This window comes from Ascidia mentula, chromosome 2, assembly GCF_947561715.1.
Source record: "Ascidia mentula chromosome 2, kaAscMent1.1, whole genome shotgun sequence".
NCBI classification, from domain to species: Eukaryota; Metazoa; Chordata; class Ascidiacea; order Phlebobranchia; family Ascidiidae; genus Ascidia; species Ascidia mentula.
In genome coordinates, this window is record NC_138567.1 from 1,066,436 (window position 1) to 1,089,589 (window position 23,154).

The window sequence follows — 23,154 nt, forward strand, 5'->3', positions numbered from 1 at the left end:
CCACAACAGGCGACTTCCAATCTCAGCAGTTTGTAAACGCATGTGGAAAGAGCAATCGCTCCTGCATCCGTCAAGTGGTTCCACGAGAGGTCGAGTCTCTTCATCTGGACGCAGTAAAATGTTATTCACAAGTTGTAAATCACAGTTTTCACTGTTTTTGACAGAAGTAAAGTTCTGCGTTGTCGAAGACATCGTGGTCTGGGAATTTATGAACGCCCCTATTACATTCGCAAGCTCTTACAAAGCCATAATGCAGCGAAGCACTAACAATGAGGGATCTAGAAATTGGCTGGTAGTTAGGAGCATCTGATTTAAAACCAATACAGAAAATTAGTAACGTCATGTGGAAATGCATTTTTTTATTATAATTTTGTTTATCAACGAAACTGCCAAGTGCCTATCAGTAAAGCACTCAAGCGTAACGCGGTAATGAACAGTTACTTAAACTACTGTTAAGTGTAGCAACGTGTAGTGTTTGTGACGACAGTGGTACCATCCTGAGGAGTTGGACTTTAAAGGTGGTGACGCCACTTCTGCACCACTATTTCTGTCAAATGTTTAATATGTTTTTGCGTTTTATGTCATTTATTGTGCATTTTTTCAGACTACACTGGGATTCGAACCCAGGATATTCTAACCACGAATTCCGATCAGGATTTCTTCTAGGTATACCGGTCAGGGGCTTGACCAATGCTGCCAATCACCCACCCTTTAGCGTGCACCTTTATTTTACTACAACGAGATTTGAACCCAGGACATCCTGGGCACGAATCTCGATGCCTTTTGCGTCGCTAGTGGGTGTGGCCGATAACAACATGACGTCACCACCCGCGCAAACCTTATCTGTGACGTCTATCAGGTCAGTTCGTATTTCTATCATAAGATTCACTTGCTTCGCACGCAAGCTGGATCAGTCACTTTTTAAATCAAACACTCTGAATGCAATAACACTTAAGGTATGAAACCGTCGGTCAACATAGACCAGCATAGTTTGTTTACTGCAATCTACTTGCGTAACTCAAGGTCACAGAAGTAGATTTGCGAAAATAATCGAAGCACAAAGCAACGTAATTACAGGGAGGTAAAATGTGCAGTGATGGTTTCGTCAGTCACTAATTGAGCATGGACTTTTTCAGCGTAAATGTCGCCAAAGCAACGAAATAAAACAAAGGCAATACACGGCATAATAAGAAAGGAATAATTACCTCTTTTCTGGAGCGAAAGGTTGTGGTCCGTTCCGTATCAAATGTTGTGAGAGAAGCGCACACGGACAGGTTGCACAAAGGCATCGGGCGTTGCAACGAGATTAAACACGTCGCCAAGCAGGTGAAACGTTTAAAAGCTTTGCGTGTTGATCTAAAAAATTAGTAAGGGCATTGGTGAAGTGCTTGGGCGTTCATGTTTCGTAAAATCACTAAGGGAATATTTATGCCAACAAGGTAAGTTTAAGAAGATAAATTGTGTTTTTTGGTTAACGTGGTAATGTTTTGTTGGTAAAGCACAAGTAAAAAGTACTGATATTATAAATGAAAGACAAAGCTGTTGGTCTACTGGTAAGCATCAGGCAATAATTTCATCAGGCAAATAAAATTTTGTAAGCATCAGGCAATAAAATTTGTACTGCGTTCATTATCAGTGCTAGTTGTTGCAACGCAGTAAATCTAAACCAACGTTCACCGTACCCATGCTTACCAGCAGACTTATAACCTTGGCTGACATTCATTCGCTTCAAGTATAGAAACATCTGGTAAATCACACTTGGTTTTGTGCCATTTGCGTTTCTGTTTTTATCTAAATATCAAAAATCTTTACCTCACATGCGTCTGTGGTAAAAAACTTAAATAAAAAAAATTTTCGTGTGCATTATCTTCGTTTGCAGTTAATTTACCACAAAACTACACAGGTCAATAATATTTCAAAGATGTAGACTTTGTTGAATCGTTTGTACGCCGATAATTTAAACTCACAAACAATTCTAACAACTAGAGATCAGTTACTTGTTTTAATGGCCGACACACATGTAATTAACGTTTTCTTTAAAACACAGATGAACGAAATTCCTCCAAATGACATTCTGTGTGATACTGTCAAATTCGTTGCTGGAACTGGTGGGTTCGGTGACGTCATAATCGGGTATCACGTTGTCTGGCAACAATTTGTTGCAGTCAAGGTCATCCAAGTTGGGGGTATTCATAACGAAGATGTCTTCAAAGAAACGTAAAGTTATCTGGTACAATGCTTGTCATACAATATCAACCCACCATTTTACTTTGTTACAGAATTGGGAAGGAACTTGGAAATCTGCAAAAACTCGATCACTCCAACATAGTTCGTGTCCACGGTTGGACCAAATGGCCCTTTGCCATCGGGATCGTCATGGAGTTCTGTGAAGGTGGAAACCTCTTGGAATTACTGCTTAAACCATCAATCCATTTGGGATTTCCCCTACGTGCCCGGCTTTTACTCGATGCTGCAGAAGGTCTCAAAGCTTGCCACAGTTTACCTCTGAAGAGGATGGTTCACGGAGACGTCAAACCAGAGAATGGCTTGCTTACCAAATTTCTGCTCCTCAAACTGTGCGACTTTGGAAGTGCCGAACTCGCAACAACCACAGGCTCAATGACTGTGGGTTCTTCGGCAAGAAGCAAGAATGAAAGACCTCAATACACTGCGATGTACACGGCACCTGAAAAACTAAGAGACCTCACCATGAAACCCACTAAAGAACTTGATGTTTACGCTTTCGGTGTGATGGTGTTTACCGTTGTCGTGCGTGCATTGCCATATCCGACAGGCAACCTTAAAGCTTTACTGGATTCTATCAAGGAAGGAACAAGACCGGATTGTTCCATAATAAGGCAATATATAAAGCCAAATCTTAACGGCAGCGACAGAGTAATCGTTGAAAACCTCGAGCAACTGATGAAGCAGTGTTGGGATGAAGATCCATCTAAACGACCAACGATGATCGAAATCTGTGAGAGATTGCAGCAACTTCTCGACCAACAAAGCCCAGGAGTGATCGAGCAACAAGTGGAAGATGTTGTCAGACAGATGGACATCAAAGATCCCTTTCCTATCAACCTTGATGGATTGGTTCCGCTTCACTGGTTTTCCACACGAACTCGAAGTTTCCAAGGTTTGTTTTTGTAATGTTGTACTTCATGTAATTATCTGTGTTTCTCCAAATTATTTGTTTTTGTGCTCTTAGTCCCCATAAGTGAACTCTTGTCCCCTCGTAATGATCTGAGGAACGATCAGTCATCCTCCGGCGTGAGATCGGGTGCTGATGCCGTCAGACAAGGTTCTGCGGTTCCTGAGTTGACTCCACTTCATCTCGTTAAAAGAGAGGAAATGCAACTACAAGGTAATGGAAAAATATCTCCGTACTTTAATATTTTCATCGAGTTGGCGTGGCTTCTTATATAAGAGCAAGGCACAGTAATTAATGTGCACCGCAGCTTGTTTCTGTGCCATACGGGATGTTTCCTGAAAGAGCTTTTAGCCTGCGGTGTCTACTCCGCACATGTGCCCTAAACATGGAGTATATATTTCTTTGGCCTGCTTTAATACCAGCATGAGAGATCGACGCCACGTCAATATCGAAAAATAACCGGATGGGAAAGTTTGTTTAGAAACATTTTGTTTCTTCGTGTTTAGATCTTGTTTCCCGTGCTGACAACCGATCTGATGCACTTGGTGACGTCACCCGCAATCTCTCACCAATTGATGACGTTCCAAAACATTCAACTCAGCAAGCAGGTAAAATCATTTTTGAAGGTTTTTTCAAACCTTACGCTATCACGAAAAATGGAAGAGAAATGGAAATCAACAATACAAAAAACTGCTGACGTATCACAATGCGTCTAGTCATGCTAAACTTTATAACACAAAAACCCCATTGTAAGATACATAGCATGCTTAAAATTTAGTGGTGTGCTAAAATTACTGCTGACCTTGGGAAATAAGAGAAAAATCACCTTGTGTTTACTGCCTTTATTTTGCAGTTGAAAACTTCATAGAGAATTACGTGAAAGATATGAAAATCGGAAACTACAGAAAAGCTGACGAGACGAGACAAGGGTTTTCAAGGTCACTTGAAGGTCGTGGGGCAACTGCAGAAGAATTGAAAACAACTGGAGATAAAAAGAGAGAAGAGGGAAAATGTTTGGAATCGATTTTATTTTACGAACTTGGAGGTGAATTTTATTCAAGGCATCACGATGACGTGAGAGGGGTGGAAGGTGTGGGGGATTGTGTTTGGGGTTTGGGTCTGACATGCCAGGATTTGATGGAAACATCGGATTTGAATCAAAAACTTGAAAACAAACGAATAATTCGTGATCACGTGATCCCACTCATGGAAACGATGAGACTCAAAATACAAAATATTGAAAACGTGGATGCAGAATTAAAATGTTTAAGTGAAGGGCGTTGTTTGCTCGGGATTGAATTGAGTCATCGTTCAATCGAAGATGATTCGTCGAGTGAATCAACAATTAAACTTGTACTTGAAATGATGAGGAAACAGTTTGGTGAAAACTCAGCAAAGCATGAAGTGTTCGGAACTTTGTTATGGGAGCTTGGTTTTGTTTACAAGAAAACAAATCGACTGAATGAAAGCGTGGAATTTTATCAAAAAGCAATCCAAGCTTACAGAATGGCAACAGACATAACTGAAGAGGAAAGAAAGAATAATATTGAAAGAATTGCAAACGATTTGCGAGAAGTTCAGATGGTTTGAGGCCTTCCATGTTGTCTGTGTTTAGTTACGATTTAAAACTTTGTACAGTTTTACTTGAAGTAAAAACAAATATCGGCGATTTGTGTAAATAATGTATGTAGCGTCACCTGCTTACGCAACGACAATATGTAGACACGCCCCCCCCCCAAAGATGATTACGTCACAACGTTCTGAGAGCTGTTTGTGGTATTAGTGTAACGTATTCATTGCCCACTCTAATAATGTGTTGAGAAATTAGCTGCAGTAACTTTCGATGCCGTGCGAATGAAAAGTTCCTGTCCTTTGTGTTTACCACAGCCGCTGTTGTGTAAATAATGTTTCCTTGTTTTTCCAGGTTATTATGTTGCTCCCACACTCTTGATTAATAATTGTTACGCAACGTTTTGTAAGTGTAAATATATCGTGATATATATATACCAAGAAACAAAACCACTGAAACATTTGAGTGAAGAGTATTTTGTGATAAACAAAGTGGAGACAATAATATGAATTGTGTAGACAGATGGTCACTGTTTCGACCTAACACTGATATTTTTCGACGTTCTCAAATATGCTGATAAGTAAGGGGCGGACACACCGACCTGCACAGGCTGATTCCTGCAGTCTTTCATGACAGTAGCTGATGAAAGCTATGGTTCATGTTCACTATTTCATGTTCACAGAAGTAGATTTGCGAAAAGCGCAAACAACGTAATTACAAGGAGGTGAAATGTGCAGCTATGGTTTCGTTAGTCACTAATTGAGCATGAACTTTTTCGGCGAAAATGTCGCCAAAGCAACGAAATAAAACAAAGGCAATACACGGCACAATAAGAAAGGAATAATTACCTCTTTTCTGGAGCGAAAGCTTGTGGTCGTTCCGTATCAAATGTTGTGAGGGGAGCGCACACGGACAGGTTGCACAAAGGCATCGGGCGTTGCAACGAGATGAAACACGTCGCCAAGCAGTTGAAACGCTGAAAAGCTTTGCGTGTTGATCTAAAAAATTAGCAAGGGCATTGGTGAAGTGCTTGGGCGTTTATGTTTCGTAAAATTACTAAGGGAATATTTATGCCAACAAGGTAAGGTTAAGAAGATAAATTGTGTTTTTTGGTTAAAGTGGTAATGTTTTGTTGGTGAAGAATATATAGAATATATTTAAGAATATATATTGTGTGTCATGGGGGGAGGAGCGCACACGGACAGGTTGCACAAAGGCATCGGGCGTGGCGACGAGAGTAAACACGTCGCCAAACAGTTGAAAAGCGTTGCGTGTTGATCTAAAAACGCAGCATAACATTGGTGAACCACAATACAAAAAAATTTTAAAATATCATCGCAACCTAACGTTCCATCACGTGTATCGTGCGTTGATGAACGAATACCGCTTTCCTTAAGGTCACTGGCATATCTTGAACGTCACCACAAGTTTAAACTAAAGTTGCAGACCAGGTTTTTGGTAACTCTTTTGTATCTTTTTTTTGTATTGTATCATTTTTTTGGCAGAGAAAGTTGCCCGGCTGCAGATCTTACAAACGTATATTCATATCCTTTACCTGCGATATTGTATTGAGGAAAATGTTCAGAACATTACAAGTTTAAAGCAATTGTTACTTATTACCTCAAGGGATCAAAAAAAGTTAAAATCGTATATATCGTCATAACGATAAACTGCATCTGATTTAGAACCAATACACAAAAAGTTCATAACGTCTTGTCGGTAATTCGTTTATTTATTATGATTATGTTTATCAACAAAACCGTCATCCGCCAATTTAGCGTTTCGTTCCCTTCAGCGAAGCACTCAAGCGTAACGTTGTAATGAACGGTTACTTTGGCATCACCACAAGATTTTTGAAGGTAAAACAAACCATGGATTGCAGGGAACAGCGCATGTATTGTACTTGTATGTTGATCACGTTGCAGAAAACTGACGTAAACGTAGATAACATGAGCGGCAAAGAAATGTCCAGAGAAAATGCGAACATTTCAGCGTCTTGTCCAATCCGCTTTGAAGGGAAAAAAAGTGCGGCTCGTTCTCATATCCCTGATATGCAGTTCTGCAACTTTTCCAGTTATCAAATTATCGGATAATCAAAACGTGCTCTACAGAGACCTTAACACTGTAATTATCCCCTGAAGGTTACAAATGACGCGGAACTATGTGGGGAACCACTGTATTGGAGAAATGGTGGAAAATGTCTCACTTGCAGTTGTCCAACATACAATGCTACTGCTTGCAATACGCAGACATCTTCAGCCGAGTATAATCTACGTTTCCATATACATTTTCTTTAAAACCAAGCACAACGTTGCATGTGTTTAAATGTGGGCACAATGTGTTTAGTTACGATTGAAAACTTCGCTCAGCTCACTTGGAGTAAAAACAAATATCGGTGGTTTGTGTCAATATTTTATGCATCGCCTGCTTACGTCATGACAATGGTAGACACGCCCCCCCAAAGATGATAACGTCAAAACGTAACTTTTGATGCCGTGCGAATGAAAAGTTCCTGTCCTTTGTGTTTACCACAGCCGCTGTTGTTTCCTTGTTTTCCCAGATTATTATGTTGCCCGCACACCGTTGTTCAAAAGTAGGCCTACGTACGAATCAGTCAATCAGCTCCCATGAGCCTAAATACAGCTGTTCAATTCAATTCTACTGAATACATTCCATCTGTATCTGTTTTGTAAACAGCTATTCTACGCTAATTGAACTGCTTCATAATTGTGATGCTGCAATTACTTGAAGTTTTCCAAACTTTGGCAGTCGTGACGTTTAGTGAGTGTAAATACATCGTGAAATATATCAAGAGACAAACCGATTGTACGACTGAAAAATTTGAGTAAAGAGTATTTTGCCATGTGAGATTATTTGCATTTCTGCTAGCTCAGTGGACACACATCGGAATATGTTTATAACCGATAATTAAAGGAAATGTGGCACTAATGAAAGGCAAAAGATTGAAAAGGAAAAAGGGAAATAGTCGAAATAAATACAAGATTGGATGCAAATAGTGGTCGCATGTATTTCTGCTACAAAAGCAGCTTCTTCCAGGTGATGCGGGAACAACGTACGTAAGACAAAAACAAAACCGTCAAGTTTGCGAGATATCTTTTTTGGTGTCTTTACGGGCGGACACTTTAGAACAAGTCCTGTTTAGCAGTTACATTTGCACACCAAAAGACCGTTTAGCTCATTGACGACAAAATACTGGAGTTTGTGACACACAGGAAAACAGATTGTCACATTGATACAATTTGAAAGCAAGTGGCCAAGGAAGCGATGAAAAGGCCAACGTTCCCATGGTCACAACTCATACAGAAAAAAGGAAGCTCGGTACATTGCCTGTATTATTCTTTGTAATGCTATTAAAAACATTGGAAAATCTGTAGAAAAGATTTGAAATTATGAACAAATGTTTTGATGTTCACCTCCAATTTCACGACCAAATAAATGCAAGAAAATAAATTTTTCCATCAAAGAAAACTTTTCGCAGGATTTTGCAAAACGCGACGGATATTTTTGCGCCGGTACCTCCAGGGGATCTCCCTACCTTTGACGACAAAATCCCGAACAAACGGTGACGTAAGAAATATTGACCTACCTTCCACCAAATTTCCGGCCTATGATTTGCACAGTGTGAAAATCGTGCGCGCAGCTTGTCCTAATTTCCTATTTTTTATCCTAATTGCGGTCCGCGGGGAAATTTTACTGAAACTGATTCCAATCGTTAAAATTGATATTTCTGTTTTAACCAAAGATCGTACACTGAGCTTTTATCGAGATTCTCAAATATGCTGATAAGTAAGGGGCGGACACACCGACCTGCACAGGTTGATTCCTGCAGTCTGAAACGACACACCGACCTGCACAGGCCGATTCCTGCAGTCTGAAACGACACACCGACCTGCACAGGCCGATTCCTGCAGTCTGAAACGACACACCGACCTGCACAGGTTGATTCCAGTAGTCTGAAACGACACACCGACCTGCACAGGCCGATTCCTGCAGTCTGAAACGACACACCGACCTGCACAGGCCGATTCCTGCAGTCTGAAACGACACACCGACCTGCACAGGCCGATTCCTGCAGTCTGAAACGACACACCGACCTGCACAGGTTGATTCCTGCAGTCTGAAACGACACACCGACCTGCACAGGTTGATTCCAGTAGTCTGAAACGACACACCGACCTGCACAGGATGGTTCCTGAAGTCTTTTATGACATTTTTCTCTTGTCCCATTGGCAGTAGCTCATGAAAGCTAATTAACAAACAACCGGTTTCGCAGCACACATAAAAGTCCCGTATGCAAGGTGAGCCTTTGGTTCGACATGGTCAACTTGGTATCATAAGTTTATTATCATATTGCACAGGAAAATAGAATTCATGGAATTTATCATGCACACACGACGTTTTAATTAACGACTAACGTGAAGTTTGAAGTGCGCCATATCTAAAGGATGTATAAATACACAGGCGTTCAGATTATCCCTCCAATTATCCCATATCTGTTTTCACGTTGTTGAACTCCAAACGCATTTAATGCTTCAACAAAGGCAAGATTTAAATCTCAGAGTCCTGAGGTTCGCCGTTGTGGCTCAGTTGAAGTTCAATCGCTCCTTTTTCGAAGGCTACGCGAAAGATCTGAAATAAAGAAACAAATATTGTAAGTTTTCTTTTGGGCTTAATTTAAATGCGATGCTGCGTTTCATTTCCACCCTTATATCTCAGACCCGAGCGATTAAGGTTTGAGAAACAAAGTTTGAATTTCACGTTTCAAACAGCTGGGGTTGAAAGCAATTCCCACCGGAGCGATTGAATTTACAGGAAAAAATAAACCACTGTGTTTTCGTATACCATGGTGAAACTTTTCAAGAAAGTGAATATATTTACTGGATTCAATTTTCTTCAAGCTATTTGGGACGCAGAGGCCGTTGAATTGTTACTGAAACGGCGTAGCGTCTTACTTTTACCACTGGCTCCATGGCAAAAAAGGTGAAAATCACAAGAAGGTCACAAACAGTGCCTTAATGAATGGCGATTAATGGAATCTTGTTCACTTAAATAAAATACCTGCAAGTTCAGGTGCCTCAACCTCTTCTTGATGAGGTTTTTCCCCGCAAACGAGAACCCACAGCAGGCGACTTCCAGTCTCAGCAGTTTGTGAACGCATGTGGAAAGAGCAATCGCTCCTGCGTCCGTCAAGTGGTTCCACGAGAGGTCGAGTCTCTTCATCTGAACGCAGTAAAATGTTATTCACAAGTTGTAAATCATAGTTTTCACTGTTTTTGACAGAAGTAAAGTTCTGTGTTGTCGAAGACATCGTGGTCTGGGAATTTATGAACGCCCCTATTAAATTCTTACAAAGCCATAATGCAGTGAAGCGCTAACAATGAGGGATCTAGAAATTGGCTGGTAGTTAGGAGTTAAATCTTGGTCGCTTCAATCGCCCCTTGTGGTCCCGCCCCCACATAATCAAGGAATAACTGTTAAATAATTAATATAGATTTAAAGCAGACATGCCTGTTATCAGCTAATATCTCATTTATTCATTATTCGTAAATTAACTTTACAAATTGTCATGACCACAATGCAACCGTTCTTTATCGGCATATATGAAATTTTAATCCAATTTTATTGTTTACCCCTTTGAAATAAGCAACTATTTTTGGCATTCCCTTTTCAAAAAAAGCATTGCAGTGTTTGCATATCCAGCCCCAATTATTCAGCATCACTAAGGCACGCCCTTGGTATAAACCACTGACTTACAGGCACGCGTAGCCCCAGGATCTTGGCTGTGAGTTCGTGGAGGCCGTTTAACTCAATTCCACAGTCGATCATTTCAAGGACTCTCGTAGCGTGGAGATTCTCAGCCACAAAACTGACCCCGATGTCCCCGATTCTGTTTCCGGATAGAGTGAGTTTCCTCAGCTGCAATGCACATAGAGATAAAATTGAAATCACTTAATTTGCACGTAAAGTAACAGCGCACATGAATAATAAACGTGAAAGATAAATTAGATCACATTAGAGTAACTAAATCTATGTTGCTGCTGATGTAGATACAATTTGAAATCAATGTACGAACAATGGGCCTTAATTGCACGAACGGTGTCAATTTTTGTTTGTTTGAAGTAAATAATAGAAAAAACAATTCCGAACAGTCAACGAATCGAATATACCGAAAAAACATGTGCATTTATAGCGCAGCCCTGTTTAAGATATAGTTTGCTTCGCTTTACCAGAGTAACTCAGGCAACTTGGTTTATTGCCGTCATTACGCAGTAAAACTATCGCGCCGAAGCTTAAAAACAAATATTTGCTTTCGTTGATTTCATGAAACAATTTACTTTCCGCTGCGCTGTGACATCCACAACTAAGTCAACAGTTTACCGGGGAATTTAGGCTTGCCAACCCTCCCGATATCTCCCTGGCTCCGTCTCTTCCGATCCCGCATCTTTCCAATTTCACCTCCTTGAAGTTGAAGAGAGTTTGAGCGAGAAGAGTTGCTCCCTTGTCTCCTATGTTGTTCCCAGTGAGATCCAAGACTTCGAGCTTTTAACGAAGGTAATAAAAGTTAGTTACTGAACAACCTCATGCGATTGCCGATACATACACATGTATCAGGAGTGTTAGGTGGGAAATGCAATGACAAAAGTATGGAGTAAATACTAAGGCTAAGGCTTTCTGGAGGCTGGTCGCCAAATTGACCTCATTTAAACTTTTTAGACTACTCAAAAACGTGTGTTTTCCCAAAGAAGGTTAATAATCAAAGTGAAATTCTCTTTATCGGATGAAGCAAACACAACATGACAAGCGTGATGCAGCATCCCCCAAAACTTATTTCTAAAGGAAGAATGTTAAATAATGATAGAAATAATCCCGACCCAAAAGAGAAACTGAAATAGCCTAGAACTGTACCCTATTTGTGCTGGTAACTTGAAGAACATCCACAAGTTGGCTGATCTCCCATGGGAGGAGGGAATGGTCTGAAAGGTCGATGACGTCTGGGAGAGAATTTCTGAGTGATGACCTCATCCTGTCGGAGTTGGATTCTTGAGCCCATCGGCACGATTGTACGATGGACGATTTATCGTGCGCCTCCATTTGCGCAAGAGCTCGCTTCTGGAGGAGGAGAAGTTTCCTCCCACAATCGTGGGAGGAAGATTTAGGGAAGATCGATTGAAGTTCCCGGAACACTGGGAAGTCGGTGATGCCGAAAGCAAAGCCGACCAACCGATGGAGGTTGAGCTCCAAAATATCTTTAAGTTCGTTCTTGAACTCTCTCACACTTATGAACAACATCAGGTGAAGTGCGGATAAAAACTCGAGCCAAACGATACTCGCTAGATGAGAAGAGCTCTCACCCACTTTGAGTATCTCAAACTCCTCGCCGAAGTTAAGGAATCTTGCCGCAGTTGGGACGTCAAGTCTACTTTTGCGGAAATCCTTTCTCCTGAATTGTACCCGGCCTTTTTTCGCGGCCTTCAAAGACATCTTCGTTAGTTTCGTGATGTTGAATTCCTTCTGGAGTCTGTATTTCTTTCCCTCGAGACGTCGACGGAGGATGGATGCGAGGATCCGTGTCATCGTAACGGGATGACCTCGAACATCCTCGGCGGTGCGGAAGTAACTTAGGATCAGGTTGTGAAGATACGGAACGTGGCAAAATGATAAGAGATCCGGATTTTTGAGAAGAAGATTCCTGCATTTGTCGAATCTCTTCCCACACAACCTCCTCCCTAGGAGCTCCTGTGAAGTTTTGGTTAAACCCTGGATGTTGGCCATCTTCTGGGGAGCAAAAGAAGGATGAAGATCGATCACGTGAGAAGGACGGGAGGTGAAGATGCGACGAGCGCGAGGAAGCAACTTCCCATTCAAGATGTTCTGAATGAAAACTCCAGGAGTCGTAGGAGTGAATTCATTTGATGGAGGAGCGCCGGAAGTGAGGATGCCGTCTTCGCAAGCATCCAAGCCATCAATGATGATGAGGACATCCGCATTGTTGATAAGGATTTCCGTGATCAGCTTCGATTCCTCTTTCGTACATTTCCACTCCGGGAGGAGGTAGGATGTGAGAAAGTCCAGGAACGACATCTCCTTCTTCAAGTTCATCAGAGCAACCGAAATAAGGAATACGACCGTGGAGGTTTCTTCACTCCCTGATTTCATGGATTTTCTCAATAAAATTTCGGCCAAAGTCGTTTTTCCACTTCCCGCTGCTCCGACAATTCCCACCGAGCTTAAACGTTTCCGTGCAGTTTGCCCCGTCTCATCCGATGTTGTGTTCATGATCTCTTGCATCACGAGTTCGCTCGCGCTGATAAACGCGTCATCGATTATGACGTCGCTGGCGGAGGCGCTGTAAAGCTTGCTTATTTCTTCTCGCGTTAGGTGAAGTCCCTCAGCTTCGTAATCGCCTTCGGGACGAATTTCTGAAACCTCAGACAGAAACAATGGGACCGTGTTGTCGTGCTTATGTGACGTCAAAGAAGACGTGGTGACGTCAGCTTTCTTCCGTAGCTTCTTCTTGAATTTTGCGACTGTAAGGAAATAACATTGATGATTGAGATAAATTGAGATAATAGTTGTTAGTAGGGGGAGTAGCTCAAGTGGAGAATCGCGGTTTCATATTTGCCTTATTTTCTACCCCTGGCGAAACTATCATGTCCAACGTGTTTTATTCATTACGTGTTGGAAATGCAAAACAAAAAACGCATTGCTATTACATCACGTTTTTGTTGCTGCTTATGAAAGGATTTTTTCGCAACATCGCCAATAGATTTGCCGGATTGCGTGTCATGTGCATGCAAACATACCTAAACAGCTATAATGTTTCTGTTGCTGCCAGAGGCATATTGTAATAGCAGTGGGAAAATAGTACAAGCTTACAAATTCCATTGATTCCAGGTTCTCCAGTCGTCGGTGCAGAAATGCTTTGCTGAGAAGCACGAGAAGAACAAGATGATGTCGATGCTTCTTCCTCTGTACCTCCATCGTCGGTTGATGCAAGTTCGCCATCGCTTTCGATCGAAAGTTCGTCCGTCTGAAAGTAAAAATTATATTTTTAGGGTATTCCAATATTTGACATTTTTTTTGTTATCAGCAGGTACAGATCACAAACTCGCACTGGGACAGCGACAGATTGTGACAAGTCCTCCATGCAAACAAAACCCTCAACCCAATACAGCGTCAAATGAAGACAGAAGATTGCGCAAACTCGACAGTCACCGGATGACAATTAAACTTTGATCTGAAATTAGTCGTAACCAAGTATCAAATTCCACCCGTCAATAAAGTTGGGCGCATATGTGTTATGTTTGCACATTTAAACTTTTCCTGTTCGAGCGACTTCGTTAATGTTTAATGGATATTTGATAGCCAGCAGCCACAAACAAATGCAAGTACATTGAAGTATTGCGACCTTCAATGAACTGTTCAACATTGGTCCAATAACGTTCAGATTTAACAATGCATCGTTTTTGCAACAGAAACGTACGAGTAGTCTGCAACAGAATGGGGAAGGATTCCCAGAACCGATTAACTTAGCCTACCCTTTATGTAAAAGTATATGCTAAAAAACAGACGTAGTTTTTGTGCAAACAATGACGTCATTCAAAAGTCGCATATATAGGTAAAAAACTCCGCAATTGTCCAAATGATGATTGTTTTTTTAGCGTTATAGAATGTACGTAAAATTGCCGGCGACAAACATGACATTTTCCCTTACCCCATGTTACCACAGGCCGAGGCCAACCACATATACACATAGCACTGGGTTTCACCCAAAAGTTAATTTATGAACAGAAGTTAAAGCTTGCAGTGCAGCTTTCCATCCAATTCCAGTATAAATAACCATCAAAATGATTTACCGTAATGTCTTCTTTTATACTTGCATCATCAGTTCTTCGATCCATGACTGACAACTCGTTTATTCAGAGAATTACTGTGAATCCAATGGGTGAGTGGCTGTTTTCAAAAGCATCTCCATTTTTCCAAATGTGTTAACTATGTTTAACGGTCTTGGTTCGCACACAAGCAAGTCAGATAAATCGAATACCCACTGCGTATACATGCAACTATTACCACTACATGTGACTCTGATCTCTTTAGCAGCAATGCTGGTCTGACGGGTACGTGAACAAGCATTGAAACGGCAAATAACAATGTCAACATAAAAAAATTACCTTCCTCGCTGCGTTGGTTTCCATTAAAACGAGTAGGCCTGCGTAAACTGCGCACTTGGAACAACTTATGTATGATTTTTAATGTCAAAGTATTTTTTTCTCTTTTAAATTGGATAAAGTGGGAAAAAATTACATCGTCATGCTATAGTGGTTCCACTATTGTCCTTAGTTCGGTTCGGTCAAAGTAAGTTTTGTCAACAATACTGGCGGCGGTTTATTCAATTGTTGAAATTCGTTTTGCGCGAAGTGAGTGTGTTTCGTGTTGCTAAAAAACATTTGCTGAAAGATTAAGAAACTGCTGCCTGTCGTGCAGCGTGAATATGAATCCCGACTACACAGCTAGTAGTGAGTATGTATTTCGCGGTATTGAGTACATTGTAACGTTGCGCACGGTCAAGAATGGCTCGCTACTATGTGTGGAAGTTGAAGACAAAGTAACAGCGGAACAATGGAGGGGAACATTTGAATCTTCGTGTAAGAACTTGTTACATTTTATTGCTGATCTTTTGATCCATTTACCAACTAATTAGTGTATATTGGTTATTATTTTAAAATACATGCAATCATAAACTTGTTTTCTTGCTCTGGTATCTCTAATGCTTTCTCTGTTAATAGATATTGAGGATCTTACTCACAAAACAGGAAATTTTAAACAGTTTGATGTTTTCGTTTCAATGCTGGAAAGTGCGTTGGAAAAAGTAAGATAATTTGGTTGCTGAGTTGTATTGCAAGTTTTATCATATATAGTGTAATAATAAAACATTTCACATTACAAAGTGCACCAATGTTGCACAAATTTGTGGTGCTATATAACTGCTTGTTTTACAGACATCGGATTCTGTTATGCTTGACCTTTTAACCTTCTCTGACCTTGAACTTTTGAGGAATCGCAAAGCAAATGCAGCAAATCGACCACGAACCAAACCCAACAGACAACAAGAGAACAAGCGTTATCTTATTCTGGTTTATTCAGTTGAATTTGACCGGTAATTGTTGTCTGCGATATTGTTAACTGTAATATTTTGTGGCTAATATAATAATGCTTATATACACAAACTAACAAGTGTTGATACGTTTTAAAGGTATTTGTTTCTTATTCAATGAATTCAGATATATTTTATATTATTGCTTGCAAATCTTAATTATACAAGTTTCAAAAAAATGCATTTCAGGATTCACTACCCCCTCCCTCTACCTTATCAGGGAAAACCAGATCCTGTTCATTTGCAAAACCTTGTGAGGAGATTGAACGATGAAATTACAAAGCTGAAGTCTGGAAGAAACACGAGGATGCACGATGATGAACTGCTTCGACTAAAAGAGGAGTTAGTCATTTTGTTTTTTTTTAATTGGACCAGTTTAAGTGTGTGATCTACTATGTCACTGTTTTTTTAAAGCTTTAATTTTTATCAGAAATTGTTCAACAACATTATGTAATTTTATTTGTGCTCAAGGTTATGTTTTATTCAGCAATTTTTGTGACATAAATATGACAAACATAACCACTCTCAATTGTGTTCTATCAATTTGTGCTGAAAGCAGAAACCTTACTTAGAAAAACTTTATAATAAAAGCCTTCTGATTCCCATATGTATAAATAAGCCCATAATTACCATCTGTTCACATTTGTGGTTGCAGTTATGAATCCTTACTTGAAGAGAAAAATGCACTGGAAGTTGCTCTCACTGAAGTTAAACGAGAATCACAAAACGGAGGAAAACTGGCAGCTTCAAAAGAGGTAAAAACACATTTCCTGTGAACATTTTATGACAAAAAATTTTCCATCCTGGTCAAAAGATGCATTTCGTCCTGATGTAGTTGTGACCGTGTAATGTCATTATTTTTATATAAGAAAATGAACAATTTTAATATTGATTAATTAAACTGTTTTGTTCCCAATTCCCGTCTTGCTAATTTTTATATAATTTACTTTTGACTGCAATATATTGTGGAGGTTTAAAATCATGATATGTATCGGGGAGGTTTGAACAAGTTTTACAAGCTAGAATTTGTTGCAGAATATTAAATCATTGCATTTACAACCCCATTGCCTGATAAATTGTTTTTTATTCAGGTGAAAATATTAAAGAAAGTTGTTCAAAACCTGGAACTGGAGATGATGAAGGAGAAGAATCGATTCCAGCGACAAGTTTCGAAAAAATCTGCAGAAGTTAAAAGACTTACGTCAGAGGTGATTCCCCTAAATAGATTCTTTGTTTCAATGCATCAGTTTAACATGCTCGTTTTCATAATCGATTTTTTTAATTTTTTTTTAGCCCAATCTTTGCAAAACGGCAATATGCGTAAAAACCGTGTATAGCTAGAGCCACCACTAGTTGCATTATTAGGAATATGTTAACCCAGGCTTAGTTTAACTTCAGCTTCTGCTCATATAGCACCTGTATTACGTCACGGATCTCGTTTGGTTTTTGAACGTGTTGTGTTTTTCAGTTGAATGAAATATCAGCCAGGGAACGCACGCTGCAAATCCGCGTCAAAAGTCTCACAAATGAGTTGGCAATGTACAAGAGGAGGTATGGAGTTTCCCTGTCTGCTAAAATGGGAAATTTAATTAAACCATGGGTTACAGATGTATTCGGAAAATAAATGTTATGTTTTTACTGCTAGGGGGGACACAATATAAATAAAAATTGTTTAAATAAGCCGTTTCAAGCACGCATTTCTAGCAAAAGTAAAATAGCGGCTATTTTGTTCAATCAAAACCCATCGGTATTTTTCGATATTTTTTGCAGCCGAACGCCGGTTCCCGATCGTCCCAGCTCGCGGAACCGATCGAACCAAAACCTTTATTCCGCGTCCCGGGCCAGCAACGGCCCCCGACCCGGTTCCACCGGAGTCCGAAGGTCAACATCCCGAGGTTCAAGGTCAGGGTCGTTTTACCAACAGCGCCCCTCATCACAAGATCGCGCGGTTTCGAGGAGGGAACGTTCTGTTTCGCAAGATAAAAAAATATTTTTAACAAGGTTTGTCTTTTGAAAATTCCAATTTAAACGTAATTTTTCAAATTAGACGCAGTGTTTTCCCCTGCTGTGTTTCCCTGACAACGAGTTTCTGACATTTTTCGCCCAAGAAAGCTGCAAAATATACTTGTTATAATTACTATCACTTTGACGCTTAATATTGTTTCTATGTATTTTGTGTAGGAATGGCCACAAGAGTCGGACGCCTACACCGAACAGACCGGCAAGATTTAACCCAACTCTGTATATTGAAGAGAAGAAGCGAAAACTACAACAATCCAAGGAGAGAATGTAAGTCAACATTTTGCTGCTTTGAGAAGATCCAGTAACCGTAACATAAGGGTTTAAATACGTTAGCTGAGATTGCCAAGTCGGGGCCTTCGCAGAGCGTGATTTTGTCCGGCAATCACCTCTGTAAAATGCCGCATTGATCCAGATTTGGCTGTGACGTCACTGTTAACTAAATATGAAATTGCCTTTAAATATATATTGATATCGAAATAAAGAACAGAAGGGATAATGACGACCTGTAACACCCTCTTATTTTTGTGGCAGAAATCGGCGAACTTCGGCCGGTTTTATTCCGGGTTCAAACGAATCGAGGGGAAGAACCCGAACCCGATACTCGAGAGGATCCGATTCCTGGTCAAGGGAACGAATTTCCGGGGGATTTCGGAGGAGAAACGGATCCATCGAAAGCAGAAACTCGTCGGATAACGGATCAGTAACTCGTGTTAAAACCAGAAGGTAGGAGTTGGTTTGGTTGCAAGTAAAAGCAGTGGTTGAGAAACCTTATTTTAACAAACTTGGCAGTTTAATACTGTTGCTACATTAATTGTATTCACTTCAATTCCATGTGTGCATTTATATCAGTAATCTACATCAAAAGGTTAAGAAAAAGTCTTTAGGATATTTTCATTACTTTCTGCATATAATTCAATATCTACAATACGCCACTGTGTCCCTCTCAGGTCTATAATTACTGTAGTTACTTGTGCACTAATTTTGACAGGTTGATTGTATTTAAACTTTATTGCACGAACCTCCTCACATTTTAAGTGCTTATGGCACATGTGTTATGCAGAGTTGTAATTTTGTATTTTTCCATCAGAAAACCTGCTGCTTGGGAGACGAGCCCTGCCTATCAGAGCATGACAAGCGATCGGCGTCTATCCAGCACCCCTGACATAAAACGACGACAAAGAGCAACAAAAGACTCAGATATGGATGAGATTGACGCTCGATTAGATGCCTTACAACAATATATGAAAGAAATTGAAAGAAAAAACTGATTTATTTGTGTGGAGTGAGGTATTGACGAACTTTTTGTACTTCTGTTGAGGAATTTTTGTGGCGGTTTGAGTCGGAACACAAAGAGTTTGTCATCTTGATGATGGACATGTTGTGTTTTTTACATTAGAAATTTTATACATGACCTCTTCACATTGTTTGAAGCGCAATTTTAGTGATATTCAATCTATTATTTCCTACATATTGCATACAGCAAATTTATTGTTCACCCGCAAAACAACATTCCATGCCTAACGTAGCCAAACTCTTAAAACATTATTGACAAACAACATATTGTTTAACTTTTTTTCGGAATGGTTCACCAGCAACCATGTTAAACTGTTTGTGACTGTTATTATTGCTGAACATGGACAAGATAATATTTTAATATTGCGACTTCGGCAAATGCTTAGCAAAAATTTAAGTTTTTAAACTTGTGTTATATCTGTGAGTAGAGAGAGACGTATATTATTGGTTTATTTTTATAACTGTCTGTTTTACATGGCATTAAAAACTATGATTTTTTGCATGAGTGAAAGGATTGGAACAAATATTTGACACCAGTGATGTCAATTGTTTAACCTTGTGAATATTTTCTATCTCAGTGGAGGGCATTACAAATATTTAGTAGGAAACCTACACGTAAACATTCTTCAATAAATTTTTCATGACATCTGTGATCTGGCTACACTGTTACTGGATGTTTTCAAATACATTTTATTTTAAGAACATATCATCCCTGTGGTATGTGTCGCAAGGCTTTCAAAATGAATTTTTAATGCAAACCTTACAGCAATCATGCTTTTGTCTGAATTTCTGATGTGAAGACACATAGGTAAGACAAACTGAGACTTAGGATGATGCAAACTTGCACAAACAGAATGATGCAAACCAAATTTGGTTTGTAATATCCGATTACTTTTGCATAGATAAAATATATGCAATTAAAGCCTAAAGCTTCAGAATCACACTGAATGATTTAAATTGTGATAAACAGTTCTCCCAACACAAAAAACAAATAGCAAAGTTTGTTTGATGACAGCAAAGTTAGATGGGTCTGATATTGACATGCAAAGAAAACACAAAAAGGATTACAATTATGATGTTCTTATGTGGAAGCACACAAATGAAATTACATATAATATGTTACATTATTAACAAGTAAAATTATGTAAGGACTGAGAGACTGAATCCTGGGAACCACAGGACATATTTACTACACATAAATGTATGAAAAATTAATTGCAAAAGGCCTAATTAATACAAAAATAAATACGTTTTTCAACATGCATTTACACGAACAACATTTGCCATAAAAAACAACAATGCTGAAAAAGCAAAGCAACTGGAAACCTTTGACGAAAAAATGGACTTTATCGTTATGACTTATTTTTAACTTTTAAATTCCCTTTATCAAAGTCAACTGTTTTCTCTTGGTTGGAAGCCTGGTTGTAAGATTTCATCGACATAATTGTTCTATTCATTTCTCGTATTTTTGTGTCCATAGTTTCCACAGTCAAACCCAAATCCAGAACTTGTCGTCGAACATCCAAAATTGCAGCCTCAATTCGTTTTGCTTCTTCATTCTCTTGGTTTTCTTTCTTTTTCTCAGTGGCGCTTGCAATTGTTTGTTGCATAACAATAGCTATTAAGCCAATAACAAGTGTTGTGGTGTTGGCAACAATTTCAGCTCCGAGCTCCAATGCTGCCTCTTCGCTCATTCTGGCTGACCTTTCAACTTGTTCTTTATTGCGAGTGATTCCCTGGTTCCACAACCTAACTCGAACGGAAGCCTTGTTGTAATCTGCAACAAAAAAATGATAAAAGGATTTAAGCTTCCCCCGCTTGCCCATAATGGTAGTTATTGAAAAGAAATAAACACACTGCGAAATTACATATAAGAGAAGTGGTGAAAGTGTACACACTGTAGGCTGTAGTGTAATTGTTTGTGCTTTCATAAGAGTGATACTGTTTGGAAGTGTTAGCATGGCTGCTAAGCACATCCAAGCTAGCGCTACCTTTCAAAATTTAACCAAGTGTATACAAAAATTGGAGCATGCATAATAATGTGCTTCATACAATTTTATTAAATGTATTGTGTTTATTAGACTTTATGTTCTCTAAAGAAATACAGCAACATCTTACTTGATGCTAGTGGTAAGAATATTTTATCCTTCCAAAATGCACTTTTCTTGACATTCCGTTTAAGCAACTCAATATATGGTTTTGTAACAATCTTAAATGCTAGAGGGGCCAATTTAAATAGGGGTACACCCAAAACCATTGCCAAAAACACATCTAAAGCTATACTTGAAGTCAGTAAACACATTTAGTTACTGATTTTTTACATTAAAACTACCTCTCTCCTTTCATAAACTTAACGTCAAACTGTTTTAGGACGTTTAAATAATATTTAAATAACGCTCGAGAGTAGTCGCTTTGTCACACTTTTCGCAACTGTTACATCATCAAGCAGTGAACAGACAATACTGTTGCGTCACTATATACATCGTTGTTCATAAGGTGTTTTAAACTCACGTTGTGCCATGGGAATAAAAACTTTGTCTTTCCAGAAGGGACTTTTTCGGACGTTTCGCTTCAGCGTGTTGACCATGGGCTTGGTCATGGCTTTGAACAACTCTGGCACAAGTTTTGCGACTGGTATCCCAAGAACCATGATTTTAAGATAAAAGTCAGACAATAAACTTTAACATTTCACGTTAGTTATTCCATTTTCACAGTCAGTTGTTTGTGGTCCCGAAAGTTGTGACCTTGAGTGTTTTTACGGTCAACGATTGAATGCAAGTTATGAAATGTTTTGCACGGTTGTTTTAAAAACTAAAAATGTCCGGAGATTATTCACAAACTAATTTAAAATAATGAAAATAAAAAATTATCATTAAATTTTACGATTTTACAAGATAGTAGTGAGTAATTTCACGCTTGATTAACTTGGTTGTTATGCATGGGTGGACAGCTTCATGCGTGACAACTGTGACGTAACAAAACCAACGTTGAAATTTGGAAGACAATATTTTTATCACAAACGTGGTGATTTGCTCGTTTCTATTCTTTTTTAAAGCAGTTTACGTTCATAAAAATATTTATGCCAAATATTGTGTTTTTTTAATGCGAAAATGTATATAAAACTTGAAGCAAAATTTTTGTTATTGTTGTTGAAACTGTAACATACGTCACAGAAAGCAGTGCTTGTATTGCGTAATGTTTTGCGTGTGTAACATACGTCACAGAAACCAGTGCTTGTATTGCGTAATGTTTTGCGCGCAGCTTTGCACATGTACTGCATAATCCCACAATGTGACCCAAATGATTGAGCCATCGAATATTCTCGAGTAAAGTGATTCATTCAACATCCTGTTTACCACATAAAATGTCCTCCTATGCTTATGTCACATCACACCTATGTTCTTGTATTATATTACTTCAAGCGCCTCATGATATCACGTGCTGACATTATTGACCAATCAGCTCTCATAATGGAGAGCGTAATAAAAGCCCAGGTTAGACCGGTAAATTCATTCTAATTCTAATCCATTCTAATTCTATTTGATTCTATTTGCTGGCATCCTATCAACGTTGTATTGAAAGCTGTAATGTACCGTCGTAATGAAGAAAATAACAGAAATGAATACAATTATTCGGGAAGAGATCTTGGTTCTGGGTGCTTTATAGAACGGGGCAGAAGCAGGTTTAACCATCAAAGAGACTCAATAACCGCTCAGGCCATCGAGACCCTGTTAAATATCTCTGAGACCCTTAGAGTTATTTACAAAACCTTATTTATTTTAAAGGTGCAATATCATTTGTTATACACAAAACTGTACGTTATGCTATTATAAACTGTTTAAAGTTGTACTACCAACAGCAGTATGTCGTGGATTGGAGGACTTAATGACAGTTTCAATCAGATTTCGTCCTTTACTGGGCAAATTGGTGGCCAACTTT

General features: G+C 39.3%; 4 protein-coding genes across 5 annotated transcripts; 3 read left to right on the forward strand and 1 right to left on the reverse strand.

The window, feature by feature from the left end:
* The first annotated feature begins 1,373 nt into the window (after positions 1-1,373).
* Positions 1,374-2,654, forward strand: LOC145889053 (serine/threonine-protein kinase dst4-like). The gene is made up of 4 exons (XM_082979934.1): positions 1,374-1,439; positions 2,048-2,217; positions 2,280-2,517; positions 2,592-2,654. The coding sequence occupies exons 2-4, from the start codon at positions 2,048-2,050 to the stop codon at positions 2,652-2,654; spliced, it is 471 nt and encodes a 156-aa protein (XP_082836060.1). The 5' UTR covers positions 1,374-1,439.
* Positions 2,648-5,089, forward strand: LOC145889698 (uncharacterized). The gene is made up of 4 exons (XM_082980700.1): positions 2,648-3,139; positions 3,212-3,367; positions 3,661-3,762; positions 4,008-5,089. Exons 1-4 carry the CDS (start codon positions 2,674-2,676, stop codon positions 4,742-4,744), a joined length of 1,461 nt encoding a protein of 486 aa, XP_082836826.1. The 5' UTR covers positions 2,648-2,673; the 3' UTR covers positions 4,745-5,089.
* A 10,088-nt stretch (positions 5,090-15,177) lies between these two features.
* Positions 15,178-19,684, forward strand: LOC145889318 (centrosomal protein CCDC61-like). Its single transcript, XM_082980256.1, has 11 exons — positions 15,178-15,391; positions 15,533-15,615; positions 15,746-15,903; positions 16,090-16,242; positions 16,556-16,655; positions 16,992-17,108; positions 17,369-17,451; positions 17,671-17,901; positions 18,082-18,189; positions 18,454-18,645; positions 19,010-19,684. Exons 1-11 carry the CDS (start codon positions 15,238-15,240, stop codon positions 19,188-19,190), a joined length of 1,560 nt encoding a protein of 519 aa, XP_082836382.1. The 5' UTR covers positions 15,178-15,237; the 3' UTR covers positions 19,191-19,684.
* Positions 19,685-19,935: 251 nt separating this feature from the next.
* Positions 19,936-22,096, reverse strand: LOC145889372 (optic atrophy 3 protein homolog). Of its 2 annotated transcripts, none has more exons than XM_082980319.1 (2): positions 21,727-22,096; positions 19,936-20,992 (listed from the first exon to the last, which is right to left on the reverse strand). In XM_082980319.1, the coding sequence occupies exons 1-2, from the start codon at positions 21,863-21,865 to the stop codon at positions 20,568-20,570; spliced, it is 564 nt and encodes a 187-aa protein (XP_082836445.1). In that variant the 5' UTR covers positions 21,866-22,096; the 3' UTR covers positions 19,936-20,567. The 2 variants fall into 2 exon arrangements, with proteins under 2 accessions (XP_082836445.1, XP_082836444.1); XM_082980318.1 differs by lacking the exon at positions 21,727-22,096 and adding an exon at positions 21,334-21,696.
* Between the last annotated feature and the right edge of the window lie 1,058 nt (positions 22,097-23,154).

Bases quoted from the DNA above. Each gene is read 5' to 3' on its own strand.
- LOC145889053 (XM_082979934.1), top strand. From the start codon at position 2,048: ATGAACGAAATTCCTCCAAATGACATTCTGTGTGATACTGTCAAATTC. The intron at 2,218-2,279 runs GTAAAGTTATCT...ACTTTGTTACAG, and splicing joins GAAGATGTCTTCAAAGAAAC to AATTGGGAAGGAACTTGGAA. The intron at 2,518-2,591 runs GTTCACGGAGAC...CGACTTTGGAAG, and splicing joins GTTTACCTCTGAAGAGGATG to TGCCGAACTCGCAACAACCA.
- LOC145889698 (XM_082980700.1), top strand. From the start codon at position 2,674: ATGTACACGGCACCTGAAAAACTAAGAGACCTCACCATGAAACCCACT. The intron at 3,140-3,211 runs GTTTGTTTTTGT...TTGTGCTCTTAG, and splicing joins ACGAACTCGAAGTTTCCAAG to TCCCCATAAGTGAACTCTTG. The intron at 3,368-3,660 runs GTAATGGAAAAA...CTTCGTGTTTAG, and splicing joins AGAGGAAATGCAACTACAAG to ATCTTGTTTCCCGTGCTGAC.
- LOC145889318 (XM_082980256.1), top strand. From the start codon at position 15,238: ATGAATCCCGACTACACAGCTAGTAGTGAGTATGTATTTCGCGGTATT. The intron at 17,452-17,670 runs GTATGGAGTTTC...TATTTTTTGCAG, and splicing joins TTGGCAATGTACAAGAGGAG to CCGAACGCCGGTTCCCGATC. The intron at 18,646-19,009 runs GTAGGAGTTGGT...TTTTTCCATCAG, and splicing joins ACTCGTGTTAAAACCAGAAG to AAAACCTGCTGCTTGGGAGA.
- LOC145889372 (XM_082980318.1), bottom strand. From the start codon at position 21,517: ATGTGTTTACTGACTTCAAGTATAGCTTTAGATGTGTTTTTGGCAATG. The intron at 20,993-21,333 runs GTAAGATGTTGC...TTTTTGTTGCAG, and splicing joins ATTCTTACCACTAGCATCAA to ATTACAACAAGGCTTCCGTT.